Source organism: Choloepus didactylus, chromosome 10 (genome assembly GCF_015220235.1).
Source record: "Choloepus didactylus isolate mChoDid1 chromosome 10, mChoDid1.pri, whole genome shotgun sequence".
NCBI classification, from domain to species: domain Eukaryota; kingdom Metazoa; phylum Chordata; class Mammalia; order Pilosa; family Megalonychidae; genus Choloepus; species Choloepus didactylus.
Genome location: NC_051316.1, coordinates 130,600,189 through 130,622,762, shown reverse-complemented (window position 1 = coordinate 130,622,762; position 22,574 = coordinate 130,600,189). Strand labels below are relative to the sequence as shown.

The 22,574-nt window shown below is 48.8% G+C and overlaps 2 protein-coding genes across 4 annotated transcripts in view; one reads left to right on the top strand and one right to left on the bottom strand.

Moving 5' to 3' along the window:
• CAMSAP1 (calmodulin regulated spectrin associated protein 1) overlaps positions 1–15,033 on the bottom strand; it is a 113,850-nt gene extending 98,817 nt beyond the window's left edge. For 2 of the 3 annotated variants that reach the window (XM_037796945.1, XM_037796947.1), the window contains exons 1-2: positions 14,952–15,033; positions 14,561–14,723 (exon numbers count right to left, since the gene is read on the bottom strand). In XM_037796945.1, the coding sequence (XP_037652873.1) occupies positions 14,561–14,723 (163 nt within the window). In that variant the 5' untranslated portion in view covers positions 14,952–15,033. Of the gene's footprint in view, positions 1–14,560; positions 14,724–14,870; positions 14,891–14,951 lie in introns of those variants that run through there. The other variant, XM_037796946.1, reaches the window with a different exon arrangement.
• LOC119545392 (translation initiation factor IF-2-like) lies at positions 14,991–15,698 on the top strand. Its single transcript, XM_037850862.1, has one exon. It carries the CDS (start codon positions 14,991–14,993, stop codon positions 15,696–15,698), a length of 708 nt encoding a protein of 235 aa, XP_037706790.1.
• Positions 15,699–22,574: the final 6,876 nt, after the last annotated feature.

Below are 22,574 nucleotides of genomic sequence, written 5' to 3'. Positions count from 1 at the left end.
TACTCCCCTGACAGCCCCAGAGCCGGCCTCCAGGCAGCTCCCACGTGGATGCCGGGCTGTAATTTTCTGACCCTTGCATTATTTACTTTTTCCTTGCACATGCCAATATTTCACATAGATTTTAAGGAGATGACATCACATAAATTTCCCCCTGGTGTCTCCTTATGCAGGTGATGGCTATTTAATTATCACTGGCTGAGTGGCTGTAATGTTGATTCCACCCAGTCACTGTCAGATCAGAGGAAAATGATAGCAAACTGAGCTTCACAATAGTTCAACTAGCAAGTACAAAAGGACACTGGTGGGGCGGGGCAAGACGACGGAGTGGTGAGGTGTGAGTTTTAGTTACTCCTCTGGGGCAGTTAGTAGAAAGCCAGGAACTGTGTGGACCAGACACCACAGAGGAATTTGAGTTTGGACATGCTTCATGCAACACCCACAGACACGTGGAGCAGCTGAGATCAGCGAAATCTGTGAGTTCTCGCAGCCAGGGGGCCCACGCCCCTCCCTACCAGGTACGGTCCCAAGCAAGAAGGGGCTGTCGGTGCTGGGAACCAGGAGGGAGAACTACAGTTACAGCTCTGATTGAAAACTCAGACTGCTGATCAAAAACTCCAACCATAGATAGACCGAAACCAGACACCGGAGAATCTGGGAGCAGTCAGCCCAGCAGAGAGGAGACAGGGCTAGCAAAACAGCAAAAAAGAAACAAATAAATAAAAACAGAGACTTTTAGAGTTCAGGTGAAATAATACAGAGAAGGGCAGGGCTCAAACAGCATCAGGTACATATGCAAATCCAGGGGGCAAGGACCCTCGTCTGAAAAGCTGGTTTCTCGGCTTTCTTGATTGCTCCTTAGTCGCCCTCAACTCCTTGTCTTTTAGTGTTTCAATAGCCCATTAGATCTGCAAGGACTGTAAATAGTCCATACTGAGCCCTTCTTTTTCTTTTTCTTTTTTAAATCTTTTTCTCTTTTTTTTAAACAATTATTCTAAGAAGCCCATTACAGAAAGCCTCAAAGACTTGCAATTTGGGCCCAGGCAAGAGCAGAGCTAAGATAGCTCTGAGAGACAAAGCAGTAAGTCTAGTGGTGGAGAAAATTCGCTAAACACCATAACTGCCCAAGAAAAGGGGGGCATGACCAAGCTCCAGGGCAGCCCTCCTTTTGGGAACTCAGACCCCAGGGGCTAGAATTCAGAAACCAGCTTTGGTCAGCCACGTCCCCAACAGGAGAGCTAAAGGCTCCCACCTCCTCACACTGGTAGGGGAGCTGCAGGCCGGCAAGCGCAACCTGCTGGACAGGAAAGGAGAAGCACCAAGTCTAAAGGCCTCACAGGAGGGTCTCATTATCAAGGAAACTCCATACCCTCCCCCTGAGACCTGGGCCTCCCTGGACTGGGAAAACCTGACTGGAGATGACCATATCTGAGGAGACCATCACACAAAAAGGCTACATAGAGGCAGGCAAGAAACAGAAAAACAGGAGGTGAAAAATTCTGATCAACTAAAAACAGAATCTAAGTTAAAGCTGAACTGAACACCGAAGGTTAGAGAACAAAGCCAACCAACAAGAAAATTCTAGGTAAAAAAGTGAAAAAACTAATCAAGAAAGTCAGATGCCTAGACAGCTTAAGATAATGAGCCATACTAGGAAACACAAAAATATGGACCAGCCAAAGGAACAAATTAATAATTCAACTGAGACACAGGAGTTGAAGCAATTATTGCTAAATCAACTCAATGAACTGAAGGAAGAACTAATTGGAGATATTCAAAAAAATCTAAATCAATTCAAAAATCAAGTCAATGAACTGGGGGACGACATAGCAAAAGAGATGAAGGATACAAGGAGGACACTGGATGACCATAAGGAAGAATTCACAAACTTGAAAAAACAAATGGCAGAACATATGGGAATGAAGGGCATAATGGAGGAGATGAAAAACACAATGGAGGGATACAAGTGTAGATTTGAACAGGCAGAAGAAAGGATCAGTGAATTGGAAGACCAGACAACTGAATTCACACACATAAAAGAACAGATGGTGAAAAGAATGTAAAAATATGAGCAGGGTCTTAGGGAGCTGAGTGACAACATGAAACGCATCAATATATGTATTATGGGTGTCCCAGAGAGAGGAGAGAGGGGAAAAGGGGCAGAAAGAATATTAGAAGAAAAAATCATTCAAAACAACTCTTATGAAAGACAGAAAATTAGAGATTCAAGAAGTACAGCGCACTCAAACAGAATAGACCCCAATAGACCTACTCCAAGACACTTACTGATCAGATCGTTCAATGTTAAAGACAAAGAATTCTGAAAGCAGCAAGAGAAAAGCAAACCATCACATACAGATTTCTCCACAGAAACCATGGAGGCTAAATGACAGTGCTATGATATATTTAAGATACTAAAAGAGAAGAACTGCCAACCAAGAATTCTATATCCGGCAAAAACGGTCCTTCAAAAATGAAGAAAAGATTAAAATATTTCAGACAAACAGACACTGAGAGAGTTTGTGAATAAGAGACCGGCACTACAAGAAATACTAAAGAGAGTGCTACAGGCTGATAGGAAAAGACAGGAGAAAGAGTTTTGGAGAAGAGTACAGAAATGAAGATTATCAGGAAAGGTAAAAAGAAGAGAGAGGAAAAATAAGACGTGACATATAAAATCCAAAAGACAAAATGATAGAAGAAAGTACTGCCCTTAGAGTAATAACACTAAATGTTAATGGATTAAACTCCCCAATAAAAAGACACAGACTGGCAGAATTGATTAAAAAACCAGACCCATCTATATGCTGTCTACAAGAAACTCACGTTAGACACAAGGACAAAAATAGGCTGAAAGTGAAAGGGCGTAAAAAGATACTTCATGCAAACAGCAGCCAGAAAAAAGTGGGGATAGCTACATTAATATCGGACAAAGTAGACTTCAAAAGTAAAACAATTAAAAGAGACAAAGAAGGACACTATATATTAACAAAAGGATCAATTCATCAAGAAAACGTAACAATCATAAATATTTATGCACCAAGCCAGAGTGCCCCAAAATTCATGAGGCAAACACTGAGAACACTGAAAGGAGAAGTAGATAACTCAACATTAATAGCTGGAGACTTCAATACACCACTCTCATCAATGGATAGAACATCTAGACAGAGGATCAACAAGGAAACAGAGACGTTGAGTTGTATGATAAATGAACTAGGCTTGACAGACATTTATAGAACACTACACCCTACAACAGCAGGATACACATTTTTCTCAAGTGCTCATGGTACATTCTCTAGGACAGATCACATGTTGGGTCACAAAGCAAGTCTCAACAAATTTTAAAATATTGATATTATAAAAAACGCTATCTCAGAGCATAACAGAACGAAGTTAGAAATAAATAACAGGCAGAAGATTGTAAAATTCACAAATATATGGAGACTAAACAACACACTCTTAAAAAACCAGTGGGTAAAGGAAGAAATTACAAGGGAAACTAGTACATCCCTCAAGGCAAATGACAATGAAAATACAACATACCAAAACTTATGGGATGCAGCAAAGGCAGTGCTGAAAGGGAAATTTTATTGCCCTAAATGCCTATATTAAAAGAGAAGAGAGAGCAAAAACTGAGGAATTAACTGTCCACCTGGAGGAACTAGGGAAACAACAGCAAACTAACCCCAAAGCAAACAGAAGGAAAGAAATAACAAAAATTAGAGTAGAAATAAATGAAACTGAGAACAGGAAAACATTAGAGAGAATCAACAAAACCAGAAGCTGGTTCTTCGAGAAAATCAACAAAATTGATGGGCCCCTAGCTAGGCTAACAAAAAAAGAGAAAGAGGATACAAATGAATGCAATCAGAAACGGGAAATGAAACATAACTACCGACCCTGCAGAAATAAAGGAGATAAGAGAAGATACTATGAGCAACTATATGCTAATAAACTGGACAACTTACACGAAATGGACAACTTCCTAGAAAGGCATAAACAACCAACATTGATCCAAGAAGAAACAGACGACCTCAACAAGTCAATCACAAGTAAAGAGACTGAGTCAGTCGTCAAAAAGCTCCCAAAAAGGAAAAGCCCAGGACCAGATGGCTTCACATGTGATTTCTACCAAGCAAGAAAGAATTAATACCAATCCTGCTCAAACTCTTCAAAGAAAATTGAAGAAGAGGGAAAGCTACCTAACTTATTCTATGAAGCCAACATCACTCTAACACCAAAATCAGACAAAGATACTACAAAAAAAGAAAATTAAAGAACAATCTCTTTAATGAATATAGATGCAAAAATCCTCAACAAAATACTCGCAAATTGAATCCAGCAGCACATGAAAAGAATTATACACCATGACCAAGTGGGATTTATTCCAGGTATGCAAGGCTGGTTCAACACAAGAAAATCAATTAATGTAATACACCACATCAATAAATCAAAGCAAAAGAACACATGATCACCTTGATCAATGCAGAAAAGGCATTTGACAAAATTCAACATCCTTTCTTGATGAAAACACTTCAAAGGATAGGAATAGAAGGGCATTTTCTCAATATGATAAAGGCAGTATATGAAAAACCCGCAGCTAACATCATATTCAATGGGGAGAGACTGAAAGCTTTCCCTCTAAGATCAGGAACAAGACAGGGATGCCCACTGTCGCCACTGTTGTTCAACATTGTGCTGGAAGTGCTAGCTAGAGCAATTAGGCAAGAAAAAGAAATAAAAGGTATCCAAATTGGAAAAGAAGAAGTAAAACTTTCACTGTTTGCAGATGACATGATTCTATATGTAGAAAATCCAGAAAAATCTACAGCAAATCTATTAGAGCTAATCAATGAATACAGCCAAGTGGCAGGCTACAAGATCAACAGGCAAAAATCTATAGTGTTCTTACTCACAAGTAATGTGCAACAAGAGGAAGAAATTTAAAAAAAAAAAATTCCATTTACAACAGCAACCAAAAGAATCAAGTATTTAGGAATAAACTTAACAAAGGCCACAAAAGACCTATTTAAAGAAAACTACAAGAAACTGCTAAAACAAATTGAACAGGACCTAAAAAAATGGAAGAACATACCGTGTTTATGGATTGGAAGACTAAATGTAATTAAGATGTCAACTCTACCTAAACTGATTTATAGATTCAATGCAATACCAATTAAAATTCCAACAACTTATTTTGTAGAAATAGAAAAACCAATAACCAAATTTATTTGGAAGGCTAAGGTGCCCTGAATAGCCAAAAATATCTTCATAAAGAGGAATGAAGTAGGAGGTCTCACACTACCTGACTCTGAAGCATACTACAAAGCTACAGTGCTCAAAACACCATGGTACTGGTATAAGGACAGAGATACCGACCAATGGAATCAAATTAAGTGTTCAGAAATAGACTGTCGCATCTACAGGACAATTGATCTCTGATAAGGCAGTCAAGCCAAAGCAACTGGAACAGAGTAGCCTCTTCAATAGTGTTTGGAGAACTGGATATAAATTTTAAAAAGATGAAAGAGGACTTCTACCTCACACCTTATACAAAAATTAACTCCAATTGGATCAAAGACCTAAACATAAGCGCTAAGACCATAAGACTCTTAGAAGAAAACATAGAGCAATATCTTAAAGATCTTGTGATAGGAGGTGGTTTCCTAGACCTTACACCCAAAGCGCAAGCAGCCAAAGAACAAACAGACAAATGGGATCTCCTCAAAATCAAACACTTTTGTACATCAAAGGACTTTGTCAGAAAAGTAAAAAAGCTGCCTAAACAATGGGAGACAATATTTGGAAACCACATATCAGATAAGGGTTTAAAATCCCAAATATATAAAGCGATCCTACAACTCAACAACAGAAAGACAACAATCCAATTAAAAAATGGGCAAAAGACATGGACAGACGCTTTTCTGAAGAGAAAATACAAATGGCTCAAAAACATATGGAAAAAATGCTCAACTTCACTGGCTATTAGGGAAATGCAAATCAAAACCACAATGAGGTATCATCTCACACCTACCAGACTGACCATTATCCAAAAAGCAGAAAATTACAAGTGTGGAGAGGATGTGGAGAAAGAGGCACACTTATTCATTGTTGGTGGGAATGTAGAATGGTGCAACCACTCTGGAAGACAGTGTGGAGATTCCTCAGGAAGCTAAATATAGATTTGCCATATGACCCAGCTATTCCATTGCTAGGTATATACTCAAAGGAACTGAAAGTTAAGACACAAACGGACATTTGTAAACTGATGTTTATTACGGCATCATTCACTATTGCCAAGAGATGGAAACAGCCCAAATGTCCATCAGCGGACAAGTGGATAAACAAACTGTGACACACACACGTGATGGGCTATTACGCAGCTGTAAGAAAGAACAAAGACATGGAACATATAATAACGTGGATGAACCCTGAGGACATTACGTTGAGTGAAGTTAGCTAGAAACAAAAGGACAAATACAGTATGGTTTCACTAATATGAAATTAACACTAATAAGCAAACTTTGAGAGTTAAAAGCTGACAACACAGGCTACCAGGAGATAAAAAGAGGGTAGAGAGCAGGCATTTGATGCTGAAGGACTACAGAATGTTCATCAGGATTGATTGTATAGATCCAGAAACAGATAGCATAATATTGTGTGATGGTAGCAAATACTGTAAGTACACCAAACAAAGATGTCTGTGAGTAAAACTGAAAGAGGTAGGAGAGGGGAATGTATGACACCAGAGGTAAAGATAGATGATGAAGACTGGGACTGTAGAACTTGGCAAAAACTGGAGTGGTCAATGACTGTTGCTAAACATATAAATAGAAAAATGTTTTTACATGTGGGAGAACAAACGAATGTTAACCATGCAGAGTGTTGAAAAAGGGATAGTATCTGGGAAAAAAGATAATCAAAACAAACTGGAGTCTATGGTCAACAGTAACACTGTAATATGCTTCCACTGAACGTAACAAAGGCAATATACCAAAGTTAAATGTGTATGAGAGGGGGATATAAGGGAGAAAGATGGGATTCTTGGTAGTAGTGTTGTTTCCTGTCCTTACTATTATGTTGTATTGTATGACATTTTATTTTTCTTTTTATTATCTTCTTTATTATTTGCCAAAAAAAAACCTTTCTCATAGTAATCAACATGTTCAAGTGCTGACTGTGGTGATAAATGTACAACTATATGATGACACCATGAACAACTGACTGTACACTGTGGATAAATTGTATGGTATGTGAATATATCTTTAAAAATTGTAGGAAAAAATATGAATATAGGTAAAAGTTCTGGAAAAACATGGAGAGCGGGATGTACCCATTTACTGTTGATGAGGAGGCAGAATGGTGTAGCCTTTCTGGAGGTCAGTGTGGTGGTTCCACAGGAAGCTAAGTATGTGGAGCCATAAGGCCCTGCAACCTCATTATGGCGTATGTACTTGGAAGATCTGAGAACAGGGACATGAATGGACATGTGCACACTGGTGTTCATGGAGGCAGGATTCATGATTTGCAGTGGGTGGAGGTGGCCTAAGAGTACACCGACTGAGGAACAGAATGGTGAACTGTGGTGTGTGCATACAATGGAATATTGAGCAACTATGAGAAGGCGTGAAGCTGTGAGACACACCATGAGGCAAACGGATCCTGGAGACAGCATTTTCAGTGAAGTACACCGGAAACCAAGGCAAACACTATAATGCCTCACCAATATGGACTAACTTCAATGTGTAAACTCAGAATTGAATCTTAGAGCACAGCCTAACAGGGAAATGCTTATAATTGTGCCTAAAAGTCTCCCCCACCCCGAGTACCTCTTTACTGCTCAGATGTGGCCTCTCTCCCCAGCAGGTAAACTCACTGCCCTCCCCCTACATGGGACCTGACTCCCAGGGGTGTAAATCTCCCTGGCAATGCAGGATATGACTCCCAAGGATGAATCTGGACCTGGCATCGTGGGATTGAGAACATCTTCTTGACCAAAAGGGGGATGCGAAATGAAACAAAATAAAGCTTCAGTGGCTGAGAGATTTCAGATGGAGTCAAGAAGTCACTCTGGTGGACACTCTTACGCACTATGTAGATAACACTTTTTAGGCTTTAATGTATTGGAATAGCTAGAAGTAAATACCTGAAATTATCAAACTCCAACCCAGTAACCTTGACTCTTGAAGATGATTGTATAACAGTGTAGCTACAAGGGGTGCCAGTGTGATGGTGAAAACCTTGTGGATCGCACTCCCTTTATCCAGCATATGGATGGATGAGTAGAAGAATGGGGACAAAGACTGAATGAAAATCAAGAGGGGTTGGGGGAAATGATTTGGGTGTTCTTCTTTAATTTTATTTCTTATTCTTATTCTGATTCTTTCTGGTGTAAGCAAAGTGGTCAAAAATAGATTGGGACTTTGATTTGGGGTTGCTTTTCCTTTTGCTACTTCCTGGCTGTCATTTTTTTCCTCTTTCTTTTCTCTCTCTACCTTCTTTGACTCTCCCTCCTGCCTTGAGGAAGAAATGTAGATGCCCTTATATAGATAGTGGTGAAGGTGGTGAACACATAAATATGTGACCATACAGAGAACCATCGATTGTTTACTTAGGATGGAATGTATGGGGTGTGAACAAAACCATCTTAACAAAAAAAAAAAAAAAAAAAAATGGGTTGATGTCAAAACCTCAAGGACAATACACTGAGTGAAATAAGCCAGACACATAAGGACAAATATTGCAGGGTCTCACTGATAAGAACTAATTATAATATGTAAACTCATAGACATGAAATATAAGGTACCAAGATATAGGACGAGGCTTAAGAATGGGGAGCAGTTGCTTAGTATGAGCAGAATGTTCAACTAGGATGAACTTAAATGTTTGGAAATGAACAGAGGTGTTGGTAGCAAGATGTGAGAATAACTAACAGTGCCGAATGGTGCATGAATGAGGTGGAAACGGGAAGCTCAGAGTCATATATGTCACCAGAAGGAAAGCTGGAGGTCAAAAGATGGGAATGTACAAAACTGAATCCTATGGTGGGCAATGTCCATGATTAATTGTACAAATATTAGAAAACTGTTCCATGAACCAGAACAAATGTATGACAATACAACTAGAAGTTAATAACAGAGGGGCATACAGGGAAGAAACATATACCTATTGCAAACTATATACTACAGTAAGTAGTATTTCAACATTCTTTCATAAACAGTAACAAATGTACTATACCAATACTACGAGTCAACAATTGAGGGGGATGGTTAGGGATATGGGAGGATTCGAGTTTCCTTTTCTTTTTCCTTCTTTTTTTTTTTTTTCCATCTTTCACTTTATTTCTTATCTGGAGCAATGAAAAGTTTCTAAAAATTGAACAAAAATTAAGTGTGGTGATGGATGCACAGCTATATGAGGATACCAGGGGCAAATGATTATACACTTTGGATCTTTGGATAATTGTGTGGTATCTGAACAATCCCAATCAAAATAAAAAAAAAAAAAAATAGATTGGGGTGATGAATGCACAATTATATGATGGTACTGTTAACAGTTGATTGTACAACCATGGATGATTGTATGGTATGTGAATATATCTCAATAAAACTGAATTTAAAAAAAATTTAAAAATAAATAAAAAAATAGATTGGGGTGATGAAGGCATAACTATATGATGGTACTGCGAACAGTTGGTTGTAGACCATAAATGATTGTATGGTATGTGAATATATCTCATTAAAACTGAATTTAATTTAAAAAAAGGGAAAACAACAATGGGGAAGGAGGAGAATGGAATGTTTTGGATGTTCTTTTTTATTTTAATTTTGATTTTATCTTTTGGAGTAATGAAAATGTTTAAAGATTGATTGTGGTGATGAATGCACAAACATGATGCCACCATAAACAACTGACTGAACGGTTTCAAGGACTGTGTGTTATGTGAATATATCTCAATAAAACTGCATTTAAAAAAAAGAAAAAAAGGGACATTGGTGGATATAATGTTGATATGGCAACAAAGAAAATCAATAACAGGAGAAGCCTATGAGCGGTTAGGATGATAAATGTAACAATAAAGAAGAAAATATTAAGGACTCTTTGGAAGAACATTTGCACAAATTTAACATCCTGAAGCACAACAGTGGCCAACACTTTTAGGGTCTCTCTAATTTAAAGGATTAGAACAGTTGAGCATAAAGGTGGATTTATGACCTTTGGGTACTTAATTTGTGGCATTATGACAGAAAAAAGAACATGTACAAACTGATACATCTTTAGAAACATAAATTCATACATGTCTGGCCAGCAGGACAAAATCAGAAAGCACACTTTTCCATCCCACCTGTTTTTAAGGTGCTTCAAACACTTTTTCCCTTCTAAAGTCTGAGCACTGACTGTGCGACGGACAGAGCAAAACTGGGACAACCATCACCCGAGCTCACGCACAAGCTCAGACAACTAAACAGACGAGGGGTCTCAGGACACCTGTGCGAGGACAGGCCGGGCTAGAGACCACCCAGGAACCCGCCAGCGGCCACGGCCACACCGCAAGACACTGCTCTTCGACCTGCCTTCGCAGACACACCCAAAGCTCTGGCTAAGAACAAGAGACAAAAACTACAATCTCAAGTCACAAACCACCCATCTAAACAGGCACAGAAGAGAGACTGGGCCACATGCTCATGACCCTGGAGCCCTGAGGGCTGCAGCCAGGGCAAGACCCCAGCCGGGGCGACCGGGACCCCGGCTTTCCTCAGGCCGACCCGGGAGGCGGGGGCAGCTCCACGTCATCCCAACTCAGAGCACCAGGAAGGGGCTCCTAGCCCTGAACTCGTTCTAACCAACGTCACAGCGAGACACCAGGTGACCCCAGGAGTTGGTCAGGAAGGGGGTTTGCGCCTAGTATCAGTTAAGCAGAGTTTATTCTTGCTGCTGTACAGTAAAACCACTGGCACAGATTCTGGTGCAGATATCCCTTAAGCGGTGATGAAAATACGGGCTTCACATGGCCAAAACATCTTCACCCTGATTTCTTGTTCCACAGTATGGTTTCCAAATCAGTAGTTTAAACTCCTCTATGGAAAGAGGCAGGGGAGGGACTGGGGAGGGGAGGGCTGGGCAGGGGAGGGCAGGGGAGGGTAGGAGGGGCATGCCAATTCCTCACCAGCTGTACAACTCTCGACAGGCCCCTGCCTCTCTCCACCCCATCCCAGTCTGCTGTCCACAAAATGAGAAAGTGAAACTCGGCGATTCCAAAGATTCTCACTCTAAGATTCAAGGGCTGCTGGGCAAAAGCCCGTTTCCAGGGCTCCCTAGAAACACTGACACGCCACTACTGGGCTTTGCACAGCAACCTCCTTGCAAATAGCTGAGCACCTTCCAGGACTTCCCCTGGGTGTTTTATTTATTTACTTATTTAACATTGTCCCTGAAAGGCAGTAAAAGCTATTAATTCCCCCTGATCCCCAGAAACCAAGGCCCAGATACCTTCAAGATTCCTAAGTCACATGTAAAATGAACAATGGTGCTAAAATCACCCTTTTAAAACTGTTTTACCAATTTATTACAACCTTCACCCAAAACACATGACCACAAAATCTTCTAGCTAAGCAGGTATCTTACAAACATTTATAAACAAACAACTTTCAATGTGTCCAATATATTGTTTCTAAAAAATAACAAATACTGTCAGTGAAAGAAAAAAAGCCCCATAAAAGAGATGGGGGAGGAGATCTAAAAATAAAAGCACAAGACAACCCACAATTCTTGGCTGTGGCACCAGAGATGCATAAAATCGGAGGAAATGCTTCTGCATAACCATATGCCACCAAAAGGCCCAGCCAAGAGGGGACTCTCCCAGAACCTACGAATGGCAGACCCACGGACACAGGGACCCCGAGAACCCCAAAAGGCGACCACACAGTGACAAGGCAGGCTCGGAGCGCCCACAAGCTGTCACGTCCTACACAAATGGAAAAGGCTGGTTAAAGCTTTCATTTCTCTACCTGATAAACCAGTTTATACCAAGGAAAATATTTAAGCCACTTTCATCATGATCATACAGAATCATACCCCTCGAAAACTGGTTTACAATTAAAGCATCCAGATTGAAAGAACCACATTTAGTTAACTGAAAAGGCACATGAAGACAGCCAAAAGAATTAAAAACAAGGAATACTCATGTACCCTCGAGTAGAAAAAAAGAGTATGGGAGAAAAAAAAAATCTACATTATCCTCCCAAGACCCTTCTCCTGCCCAGTCCCCCGAAGACCTGAGGCGCGGCTGGCAGCGGCACACACACCTCGCCTGCCAGCCCGGGATGCCCAGTGCCACGCACGGCAATCACCGAGCCTCTGGTCGTTGGAAGTAGGGTCTCACCTATTTGCAAATTTAAAGATTCTAAACTAGGAAAAAAAATCATTTAAGCAAAGTATACAGGTTGGAAAGGCTCTCACTCAGCGAAAGTGAAGGGAAAACAGCACCTGACGCCCCTGCGGCCGGCGATGCGGCCATGGCATCTCGGGCCCTGGGCCGGGCTCCGGGCTCCTTCAGCTTCTGCTCGCACGTCTCCTCTCACCACCCACCCTTCAATACCCTCCCACTCACATGCACTAAAGCCCCCATCAGCTCCTGAATTAATTACCCGATGAACTACCAAGTATGTGAGAGCCATGTGGTACTGGAAATAACCCAACGCTTACGCTGAGATAGACGCACGTTTATTACCAGATCGCTGCCAGATATCAGGCCGAGGGCCAAAGCTGGGGCAACAAAATAAAAACCCGCAGTCTTTGCTAAAAGTAGTAAGTCCATTTAACATTCATCATCAGCGTTCTCAGCCATCCCCATGTGGAAAACGTGCAAACTCCCCGCATGAGTGAAGCCGGCCTTAGCACCCAGGAGAGGCACCCTGTGCCCAGGGCAGCGCTAGGTGCCAGAGCAAGCCAGAAGCCGCCACCCACGCACAGCACACTGGCCAAAGTGGACAGGCATCCAGCAGACTCCCACAGGGCGGGACACAGTGCAAGCGACACACAGCAACATGGACGGATCTCAGAACATTCCGGGGAATGAAATAAAGCAAGGCTCAGAAGAACACCCCCTGGGAAAGGGACAAAAGCACTACACAACCACAAAAACGACACACCTAAAAAACGACACAACTGGTCTAGCAACATAAACACATGGTGCAAAACAATACTCCACACACAACCCGGGCAGGAGGTGGGGAGAGCGGGAGTCTGCCAAGGCTCCCCCGGAGCGTGTCCCCACGCCCACGGCTCAGGTGCGGAGGTTTGCTCCAGTGCCTTCTCCGGGCCCTTCTCGCACTTTAGAAATGCCTTCTCACTGACCAAGTATATTTTTTAAATGATGTGAATCCACATATATAGCAAAGGATGTTTCCCTTTCACTACTGTAGAGAAAGTGAATAATGTTCAGTGGAGCTAGAAAACAAAAACCGTAAAGCCCAAAAATGTAAAATAAAGGGAAAAACTCCATTAACACACTGTAAAGCCCATCTAAAGTAAAGCAATGGGTTCAACCCCCGTAACCTACAGAACGTGTTTGTGCTCCCGACTAAGGCGAGCCTGGCTGTGACACAGGCCACCGGCTCCAACTGCCAAAATCCCGTCACACGGGAAAATGCCTGCTCAGCAAGCTTTCAAAACCGGCCACTGCAACTCTCCACTGAAAGGCTTTTCTCTTCTTTTTGACTCTCACCAGAATAAAGGCAGTGTTTTTTTCTTAAGAATGCAAACTTCAAATTAAAAGGAGGAGCACACAGGTACTGACCCTTAATTCTGTACCTGAAACAAAGCACCTGAAGTTATTCCATAAAGAAATCTGATCACAATTTAATTATGAGAAGCACTTGATCTGCAAAGTTCTGAGAGCATGAAATGAGAGTCTTAATCCACTAAGCACATTAGGGCCGAGCAAACTGGACTCAATAACAAGGTCACCTAGTTCTTCAAAACTGTTATCAGCCAAAGACACCCATCATGGGCAGGCACAATCCGTTTAGAATGTAATTTCTAGTCGGGAGATTCACAGCTGATGTTTCCTAAGTACCAAAATCCCTAAGCAAATGGCTCCTCACCCAGGTTCCATGACTGATGCATGCCTTAAAACAAGCCTCACCCTCCAGCCCGCTCCCGTGCAAATCAGGGAAGCTTCTAGACCGCAGTCATGAAGGCACCCGACGTCGGCTGCCCTGCACCTCCGACGAAAGCAGCCACCCTCCCTTGGCAGCTAAGGAAGGCTCCAGGGCACCCCCGCAGCGGGAGCGCACCTGCTGGAGGCTGGAGCGGGCCGGAGAGCAGAGCTCGGCCCCACGCTGCTCTCCCCACCGGCACCCAGGTGTCCGCACGAGCTGCTGCGGGGGTGACAGGACTCGCACCTGCCAGGGCTACGCCGGTCGCCTCCAGGACCCGACGGCGCCCGTCATCCCGGGTGGGTGTCGGTCAGCCCGGCAGGAGCCCGTCATCCCCCGACGGGGCGCTCGGACCCGGCACAAAGGCCCGCCCCGCCCGGCCCCCGCCCGCCTCGGCGGCCCACCTAGGCCGTAAGCCTTGGCGCAGATCCACTGCAGGTTGGCGGCGATCTTGGCCCGGGCCGAGTCGTAGCGATCCAGGGGCACGATGTCCACGGCGCCGTCCGGCGGGGCCTCCATCTTCCTCCAGGCGCCCTCTCCCGCCGCGCGGCCCCCGGCGTCCACCATCTGCAGACAAAAAGGGCCCGGCTGCGGCGCGCGCGGCCTCCGCTCCCCGGCCCGCGGCCGCAACAAAGGCCCGGCCGCCGCGCCGCCCGCCCCGCGGGCCCGGGGGCAGGAGGAGGCCGCGCGCGCCGACCCACCTGCGCGGCCAACCTGCGCGGCCACCTGCGCGGCCACCTGCCCGCCCGCGCCTCCCCGCCCGCGGCCGCTGGTGCCAGCGCCGCCCCGCCTCACCTCACAGCCGCCGCCGTCGCCCGCCGCCGCGGCTGCTTCATGCTGCGGGGCCGAGGCCGGAGGCGGCGGGCCGGGGCCGGGCGGCCCAGCGAGGCGGCGCTGGGCGGGCGGGCGCGGGCGCGGGCGCGGCCCCGGAGCTGCCGGGCGGCGACGGCGGCTCTGAGGGACCGCGGGCAACGGCGGGGAGCGCGCGCCGGCGCCGCGACGGGCCCGCGCAGAGCGCACTGGGCGCGGCCCGCCGCCCGCCCCGCCCCGCCCCTTCCCGCGGACGCCGAGGCGCGGGCCGCACGGAGCCGGCGGGGGTCGCGCGGGCGGAGGGTCCCGGCGGGGCTCCCGGCAGCCGGTGGTCTGCGCCGGGCCGCATCCTCCCGGCAGCTGGGGGCGTCCGGGCCGGGGCACCCCCAGCCGCCGCCGCCCGGCGGGGCCGAGCCCGGAAGACCCCCGCGGTCCTGGAGAGCCGGGGCCGCCCCTGGGGGCCGCGCGGGCCCCGCACCTGCGCGCAGGCCGGCCGCGACCTCGGAAGGCGACGGCCCCGGGCGGGCGGGAGCGCTTGGAGCCCGGTATCCCCGACCCGGGAGCAGCCCCGAGACCCCCACCCCCGCGCAGCGCTTAGAACCTGGGCGCCCCTTCCTGAGCAGCGCCTGGAACCCGCGGACACCCCTCCTTGCCCAAGAGCAGCTCTCCGAGGCCGGGTACTCTACCCCGAGAGCAGCCCGACACCCTCACACCCCGGAGAGCCACCTGTAGCCTGGGGACCCCTCTGAGCAGAGCTTGGACCCAGGTGTCCTACACCCGAGAGCAGCCCGAGACCCCCTACACCCCCTGAGCACCACTCGGAGTCGGGGGACCCCTCCCCCAAGAGGAGCGCTGGGACCCCGGGCACCCCCTACCTCGAGAGCAGCCTGAGACCCCACACCCCTAGCAGCTCTTGGAACCAAGGACCCCTCCCCGCAAGAGCCCTGCTGGGAGCCTGAGCTTCCCGGGGAGCCCTGGGTGGGGGTCTCCAGCCCACTGCACGGGGTCCGCGGAGAGGGGAGCCTGGAGCCCTGAGAGAGAAAGCAGCCTCCAGCGCCCAGTGCAGAAGAGGCACTGGCTTCCCCCCAGTAAAATCAGCATCAGAGGGCCTGCATCAGCCAATACTTGTAATTACAGTAACACAGTGAAACCTGCATGTGTGTGCTGAGGACCTCCCAGCAAGAGGGAGGGCTCACCCACTGTCTTCCAGAAGTGCACACCTTAGAGTAAGGAGCCTGGCAGTGAAGGGCAGTTCACCCTCAGCCTCCGGGTCTAAGACTCCACCATCCTCTCTTCCCCAAGCTGTCCCGAGCCAGAAAGAAAGTCTTCCATCGGTCACTCTGCAAATACTTACTCTAATGCAGGTGTGAGTCTCACAGGTCCCAGTGGTGAGCAAAAGATTCCCTGCCCGCCCTCAAGGAGCTGGCATTCCAGGGAGGAGAGAAAAAGTAATTAGAATATGTACTGCATCAAATAGTGGGAGCTGTGGGGGAAAAAAGGCAGGGGGGAATGGGGGGACAGGGTAGGGAAGGAAAACCCTAAGGCAGGGACATCTGAGCCAGGAACGGGGCAGCATGGGGACATTTGGGAAGCTGTGTTTTTACCAAGATACAGAGCTCCTGAGGCAAGGAACGTGGGGAGCCCAGTGACGGAACTGGGAGGAAATGGGGGTCACGGTGGCAGCAGATCTGGCCCAGTAAGAACTTGCCCTTTTCATGGAGCAAGGGGGAGCCGGCTGAGGGTTTCGGGCAGGCGGTGCTACATGATTGACCCTGTAGAAGGACTTGTTCCTGGGAGAAGAGCATGATGTAGGGAGGGCAGGGGGGAGGAGAGAGGCCAGTTGGGGGTGGGAGTCATAGTGACCCGGGTCAGGGTGACTGGCTGGGGTGAGGGTGAGCTGAAGCACTTGGCTGGATGTTTGTGACGGGAGAGCTGTCAGGACAAGTGGGCAGATGGGATGTACAGAGTGAGAGAAAGGCGTTGAAGGGTGAGTCCAAGCGGGTTTGTATATTGATCGTGTATCCTACAGCCTTGCCGAGCTCATTTATTAGTTCTAATAGTTTTTCAGTGGATTCCTTAGGAATTTCTATTTCTAGATCAAGTTATTCACAAATAAAGATAGTTCACTTCTTCCTTTCCAATCTGGTGGTCTTTTTATTTCATTTTCTTGTCTAATTGCTCTGGACAGACCCTCCAGGACAGTGTTGAATACAAGAGGTGAAAGCAGGTATCCCCACCTTGGTTCTGGCCTCGGGGAAGGCATTTGGTGGTAGTCTTCACCAGTAGCTTTGCTTTGAATTAGCAGTTAGCTTTGAATGGTTCTTAATTCCTTTTATCAGGTGGAGGAATTTCGCTTCCACTCCTGGTTTTGTGAGTGTTTTTATCATGAAAGGACATTGGATTTCGTCAAATGCTTTTCCACACCTGTTGAGATGATCACGTGATTTTTGTTTTTTATTCGATACGATGAATTTCATGAATTGATTTTTGGATGTTGAACCAACCTTGCATTCCTAGGATAAATCCCCCTTGGTTCTCATCTATAATTCTCTTTGCATGTTGCTGGATTCAGTTTTCTAGTGTTTTGTGGAGAACTTTTGGATGCATAATCATGAGATATTTGTCTGTAGTTTTTCTCTTCTTGTGATGTCTTTGGTTTTGTTATCAGTGTGATATTGGCCTCATAAAATGAATAGTGAAGTGTCCCTTCTGTTCTTTGGAAGAGCTTTTGGTGTTAATTCCTTAAACGTTTGTGAGTCTTCAGCGGTGATGCCATCTGGGTGTGGCTTTTCTTTGTGGATGGTTTTTGTTTCGTTACTGGTTCACTCTCTTCCCTTGTTATGGGTCTGTTTTGGTGTCTGGTTCTCTTGGGTCGGTTTTGGTAGTTCGTGTCTTTCTAGGGATTTGCCCACTTCACCCAGGACCAAGCGTCTTTGGCCCGAGCAATTCCAAGGAGCTGGTTGTCCTCCACCAGGATGGGAAGCCTAGGTCGGGGCTGCAAACGGAAGGGGTCAGGGGCTTGGGGCCGTGACTTGGACACACTAAGCTTGTGATGCCTGTTGGACTCCGGAAGGGAAAAACTCCCCAGGTTGGGGCACGACGGGCACGGCCCTGCGGAGAGAGCACCTGAGCCCGGAGAGCGGGAGGGAGGCCACGGCTGGCCCCGAGAGCGCTGTGTCCCGAGGCTGGAGGAGCGTCCCAGGCGCGGGGCTGGGCAGACGGCGCTGCCCTGGAAGCCGGTTCAGGAAGCGGCTCACGGGAGGACGGTGGTTGCCGGGGACCGACCCTGGGACTGGTGATGCCCGAGGACCCTGGATAGGCGGGTTTTGCAGATGGCAGGAGAAAGGACAGGCACTCAGACGAGGAGTGTTGACCCGCCTTCCAGGACTTCTGCTGCAAAGGAGAGTGGAGCCATGGAGCAGTTACAGAGGAGGTGGGGGAGCATGGGGTGCCCCGATTGGACGGTGGGACAGCTGACAGCCATGCAGGTGCCGACAGGAGTGATGTAGGGAGAGGGACAACGATGGGGAAGGGACGTGTCGGCCTTGGGAAGGGGCTGGCGTCCTGGGGCGACCCTCCTCCCACAGCAGCGGAGAGGAGGCTGCACTCAGGACCCGGGGCGGGAGCTCGGCAGCTGTCTGGTGTGAGGACCAGAGGAGGCCCCGGATGGCTGTCGGGGGTGCGGGAGCGAGAGTGGACCACGGAGATGGACCGTGATGCTGGAGCCACTCCCGCCTCCCCGAGGGACGTGGCAGAAAGGGACAGCCAGGCTGGGCAGGGTGCATCCCCTGCCGCGAGCACGGGGCGAGGCCGGGCCGTGGACAGGGAGAGATATGACCCTGGACTGTGTCCAGAGGACAGGGGATGGAAGGCTGGGTGGGCCGCAGTCCCGGGGCTTGGGAAGAACAGCCCAAGTGTGCGAGGGAAGAAACTGTACAGGAAGGAGGGAGAGCATTCTGCAGCACACGTCAGGAAGTGTCATTTGTGGCACTGTTAGAATGGCTTCGTGACGTTGCTTCCAGAAAGCCTTTGGGAAGGCGAGTGCTACACGTGCTGGCTCTGTTTTGTTTTGGTTCTTAGGGATAAATTCCTCTACGTTGAGAAACCACTGGCCCAGGCTGTTTGCATTTCGCCGCAAAGCCTTTAACCCAGAAGTCTAGCCAGGCTCTGTCCTCATGGCCCCCAGATGAAATCAGTCTTCAGATGTGTGGGTGGTTTCATTCATTCGCGGAAGAAGGGTGGTTTGCCCAGGGAAGGACTCTTAGCTGCGCCACGGCGTGGTCTCTGAGAGGAGAGGAAGGGAGTGACGGGGAGAAAAGACTGGGTGTCCCAAGCCCCCCCAAAGTCCGGGCGGAACCAAGGCCATCAGCCAACTGGGGAAGGAAATCCCTGACCCCCCACCCACCCCCACCAGCTCAGGGAGTGAGGAAGGACCCTGGACGCCCACCCTGGGGCGGCCCCCCAACACCGGGCCTACCTGGCACCCAGCCCTGCTCCGTCTTCCCGGAAGACTTACTCTGGGCCCGCAACTGCTCCCGCCCTTCAGAAGCGCCTCTGCCAGCGTCCGCCTTTTCCCCTTCGGGCCCTGCAAGCCTCCGGCTACCCCTGCTTTTCCTTATTTCTGCCCTCCTCCAAGCACCCCCTTGACGGAGACCCTCGTGGGCTTAGTGGGAGTCGAGCGCAAGGAAACGATGGGCTGCCCCGCTCTGGAGCAGCACCGGGCACGGCGGCCAGAAACTGCCGGCGAGGGGCAACCGTGCTGTGCTGAGTTCCTGCAAACAGTTCACAGAAAAGGCAGACGTAACCTTTTCATGACTTGGCATTTGTCTCTTATTTACTGAAATAAAAGATAACATCTTCACGTTTTTAGTTCCTGTTCCATAAAATCTGATATATTTCAGTTTTCCTGTCATTTCAGCTGGCCAGGAGTTTTCACTGAAATTAATCACTGCGTGAACATCCAGTTTCTTGAATAGCCGTTGATCTGCCTGACCCTCGTCCCAGCCCCAGTGGTCAGGCCTTGCACAGGGAGACAGGGCTGTCCCCAGAGGACGGGGCGGCCGGCCGGACCAAATAAGGCCACACGTTAGAGCCTCTGCCCAGCCAAGGGTGCCAGCGTCCCCAAAGGAAACCAGCGGGAAAGTCGTACAGCAAAGCAGGCACTGGAAGGGCCGTCTATTTTAGGTGGGATGGTAGATTTGGGGAAAGGGGCTTTGTTTATTTTTTCTCAAAGGATCCTTATCTAAAAGACATCCAGGGATCCATGACGTGCCCAGGGTAGAGGAGTGGGGAGGGACACGAAGGAGATGACGAGGGGAGGCCGGGTGGGGCCGTGGGGCGCACGGTGCCTTCCTCCCCATTCTGGGGGTGCTTGAATCTTTCTTGAATAAAAGGATTCCTCCCAGCCGCTCTCAATAGCCACAAAGCAGGAAGGTCCAGCAGCACGGCCCAGCAGGCTCCTTGAGGCGGGGAGGCCAGCAGGGCCCTGCAGGGAGACACCTCTAGGCCCAGGGAGACTTTCCACGTGTGGGTTTATAAAATTCACGGACGCGTGGACCCATACCCGGGCGACATCACACTCGCCACCCAGACCCGCTTCCTCCACCTGGCGACACCTGGAGAGCTTTCCAGGCTGGACTTGCCGTTTCTGTGGCAGCAGCTGGAGGGAACGAGGCCAGCGTGGTGCGTGCTGGGCCCGGCTCGTCCCTCACCTGTAAAGCACCCACTGGCCTGGCAAGCGTTCGGGGGCTTCTCAACTGCAGGCCTGGAGCCCTGGCTTCCTGGGGCACCCATACGGGACCACGGAAACCAGGGCAGTGTGTGGCCTCACGGTTCTGGAGCAGGGCTGGGCTCCCCACGATGCAACACCCCTGCCCTGCCTCCAGGGGGGTCGGCCTTGGCGTTCCTGGGCCTGTGGCATCGTGACCTGGCTGTCTCTCTTCTGTCTGTCTGTCTGCGGGGTACGAATAGCCTCTTCGGGACGGACAGATTTCAGCGGTCACAGCTCATCCAGAGGTGGTCACTGCACTGTTTGTAAATCCAAGTGGACTTTCCAGATGTAGAAAGAAGATTTTCCTTAAATTTTTTTCCCGTGGGCAAACCAAAACAACCTCTTTATTTTAAAATGATGAGAATAAGCCAAAATAAAACAAAAGCCTGGAAAAGCTGCGCTGTCCTCTTGTAGTGACAGAGGCTCTGAAGGCTTCTGGAAACATCCCCCGAGCGTAACAACCGCCACACCTCCCGGCTCGGCCCCAGGGGCCAGGGTTCACAGGCCGCCAGGCCCCGTAGCCCAGGTGGAAGGTCTCAGTGCTCGGACATCCAGGCCTCCGCCCGTCGTCACGGACAGCCCCTCCGTGAGCCCCCGAAGGCGGCAGGGGTGCACACTGGCTGGTCACTCACCCCCAGGCCCCCAGGGGTGCAGTGGGAGTCACGTTCCACAGGGGGCTCTGTCCAGCCCGTGGAGACCACACGCTCGCCCCACGTCCCTGCCGTCCACCTCCGCTTGCTCCTGGACAGGCCGCAGGGGTCATAGAGGGTGCAGATCGGCTCATCCACAGTGCCTGGTGCCCCCCCGGACTCCCAACTTGCTTCCCTCGGGAGATGGCTGAGTGTGGCCCCCAAAGAGGCCCACCTCCCAACCCCCAAAACCAGGGAGTTCATTGCTGCAAAAGGGACGTGGCAGGTGGGATTCAGCCAAGGACCCAGAGACGGGGAGAGGGTCCTCGGTGGTCCAGGAGCCTGATGTCATCGCCAGGGTCCTCATAAGAGGGAGGCGAGAGGGTCAGAGCCAGGAGGAAGGAGGACAGCAGAAGCCGAGGGCGGGGAGAGGGGGGGATGGGAAGATGCTCTGCTGCCGGCCTCCAAGGTGCAAGGGGGGCCCCGAGCCCGGAAAAGGCCAGGAAGCAGATCTCCCCCGCTCCGGAGACCCCGTTAGGGATGCAGCCCTGCCGGCACCTTGGTTGCAGGTGTGAGAGAATAAATGCATGTTGTTTTAAGCCAGCAAATGTGTGTGGCTATTTATTACAGCAGCAGTGGGGACTAATCCAATTGGAAACCCAGTGACACGGTTCTTCACCCAAATACCTCCGGGGCCCTGTGGCTGCCCCACCGTCCCGCTGTCTAAGGGCCCACCTGCTCGTCCACCTGCTCGGGCCTCCTGCTGGGAAGAAACACCAGTGCACGTTTAAACGTCAGACCCCTTAGAGCGGTCGTTCCCGGCATTCGTTTTCCAGAAAGCTCCTGTGACACACTCCCATGGGGGCATCCGGGATATTGCAGCTCCCAGGACACCAGCGAGCTGGGATGGGGGAAATGGCCCCTTTATCTTCCCTAACTTCCAGCTGGAATTCAAGGTTCCCAGTTTGTGAACATGGACAACCAACACCTGTGCACCACAGCAGGGGCTCTGACTTGGCTCCCGGAGAAACCCCAGCGGTTTCACGGCACACGAGCGTCATCGCAGATGCCACGAAATTTCCTCTACTCATCACTGCTTCAGAAGGGCGAGACTTACTGGACCCGCCGCTAAAACTCATGACTTGACGCGTTAATAAAGAAACGCCTGGTGCTGGATTGAGTTGTGCGCGGCGGGGACGGGTTCTCAGT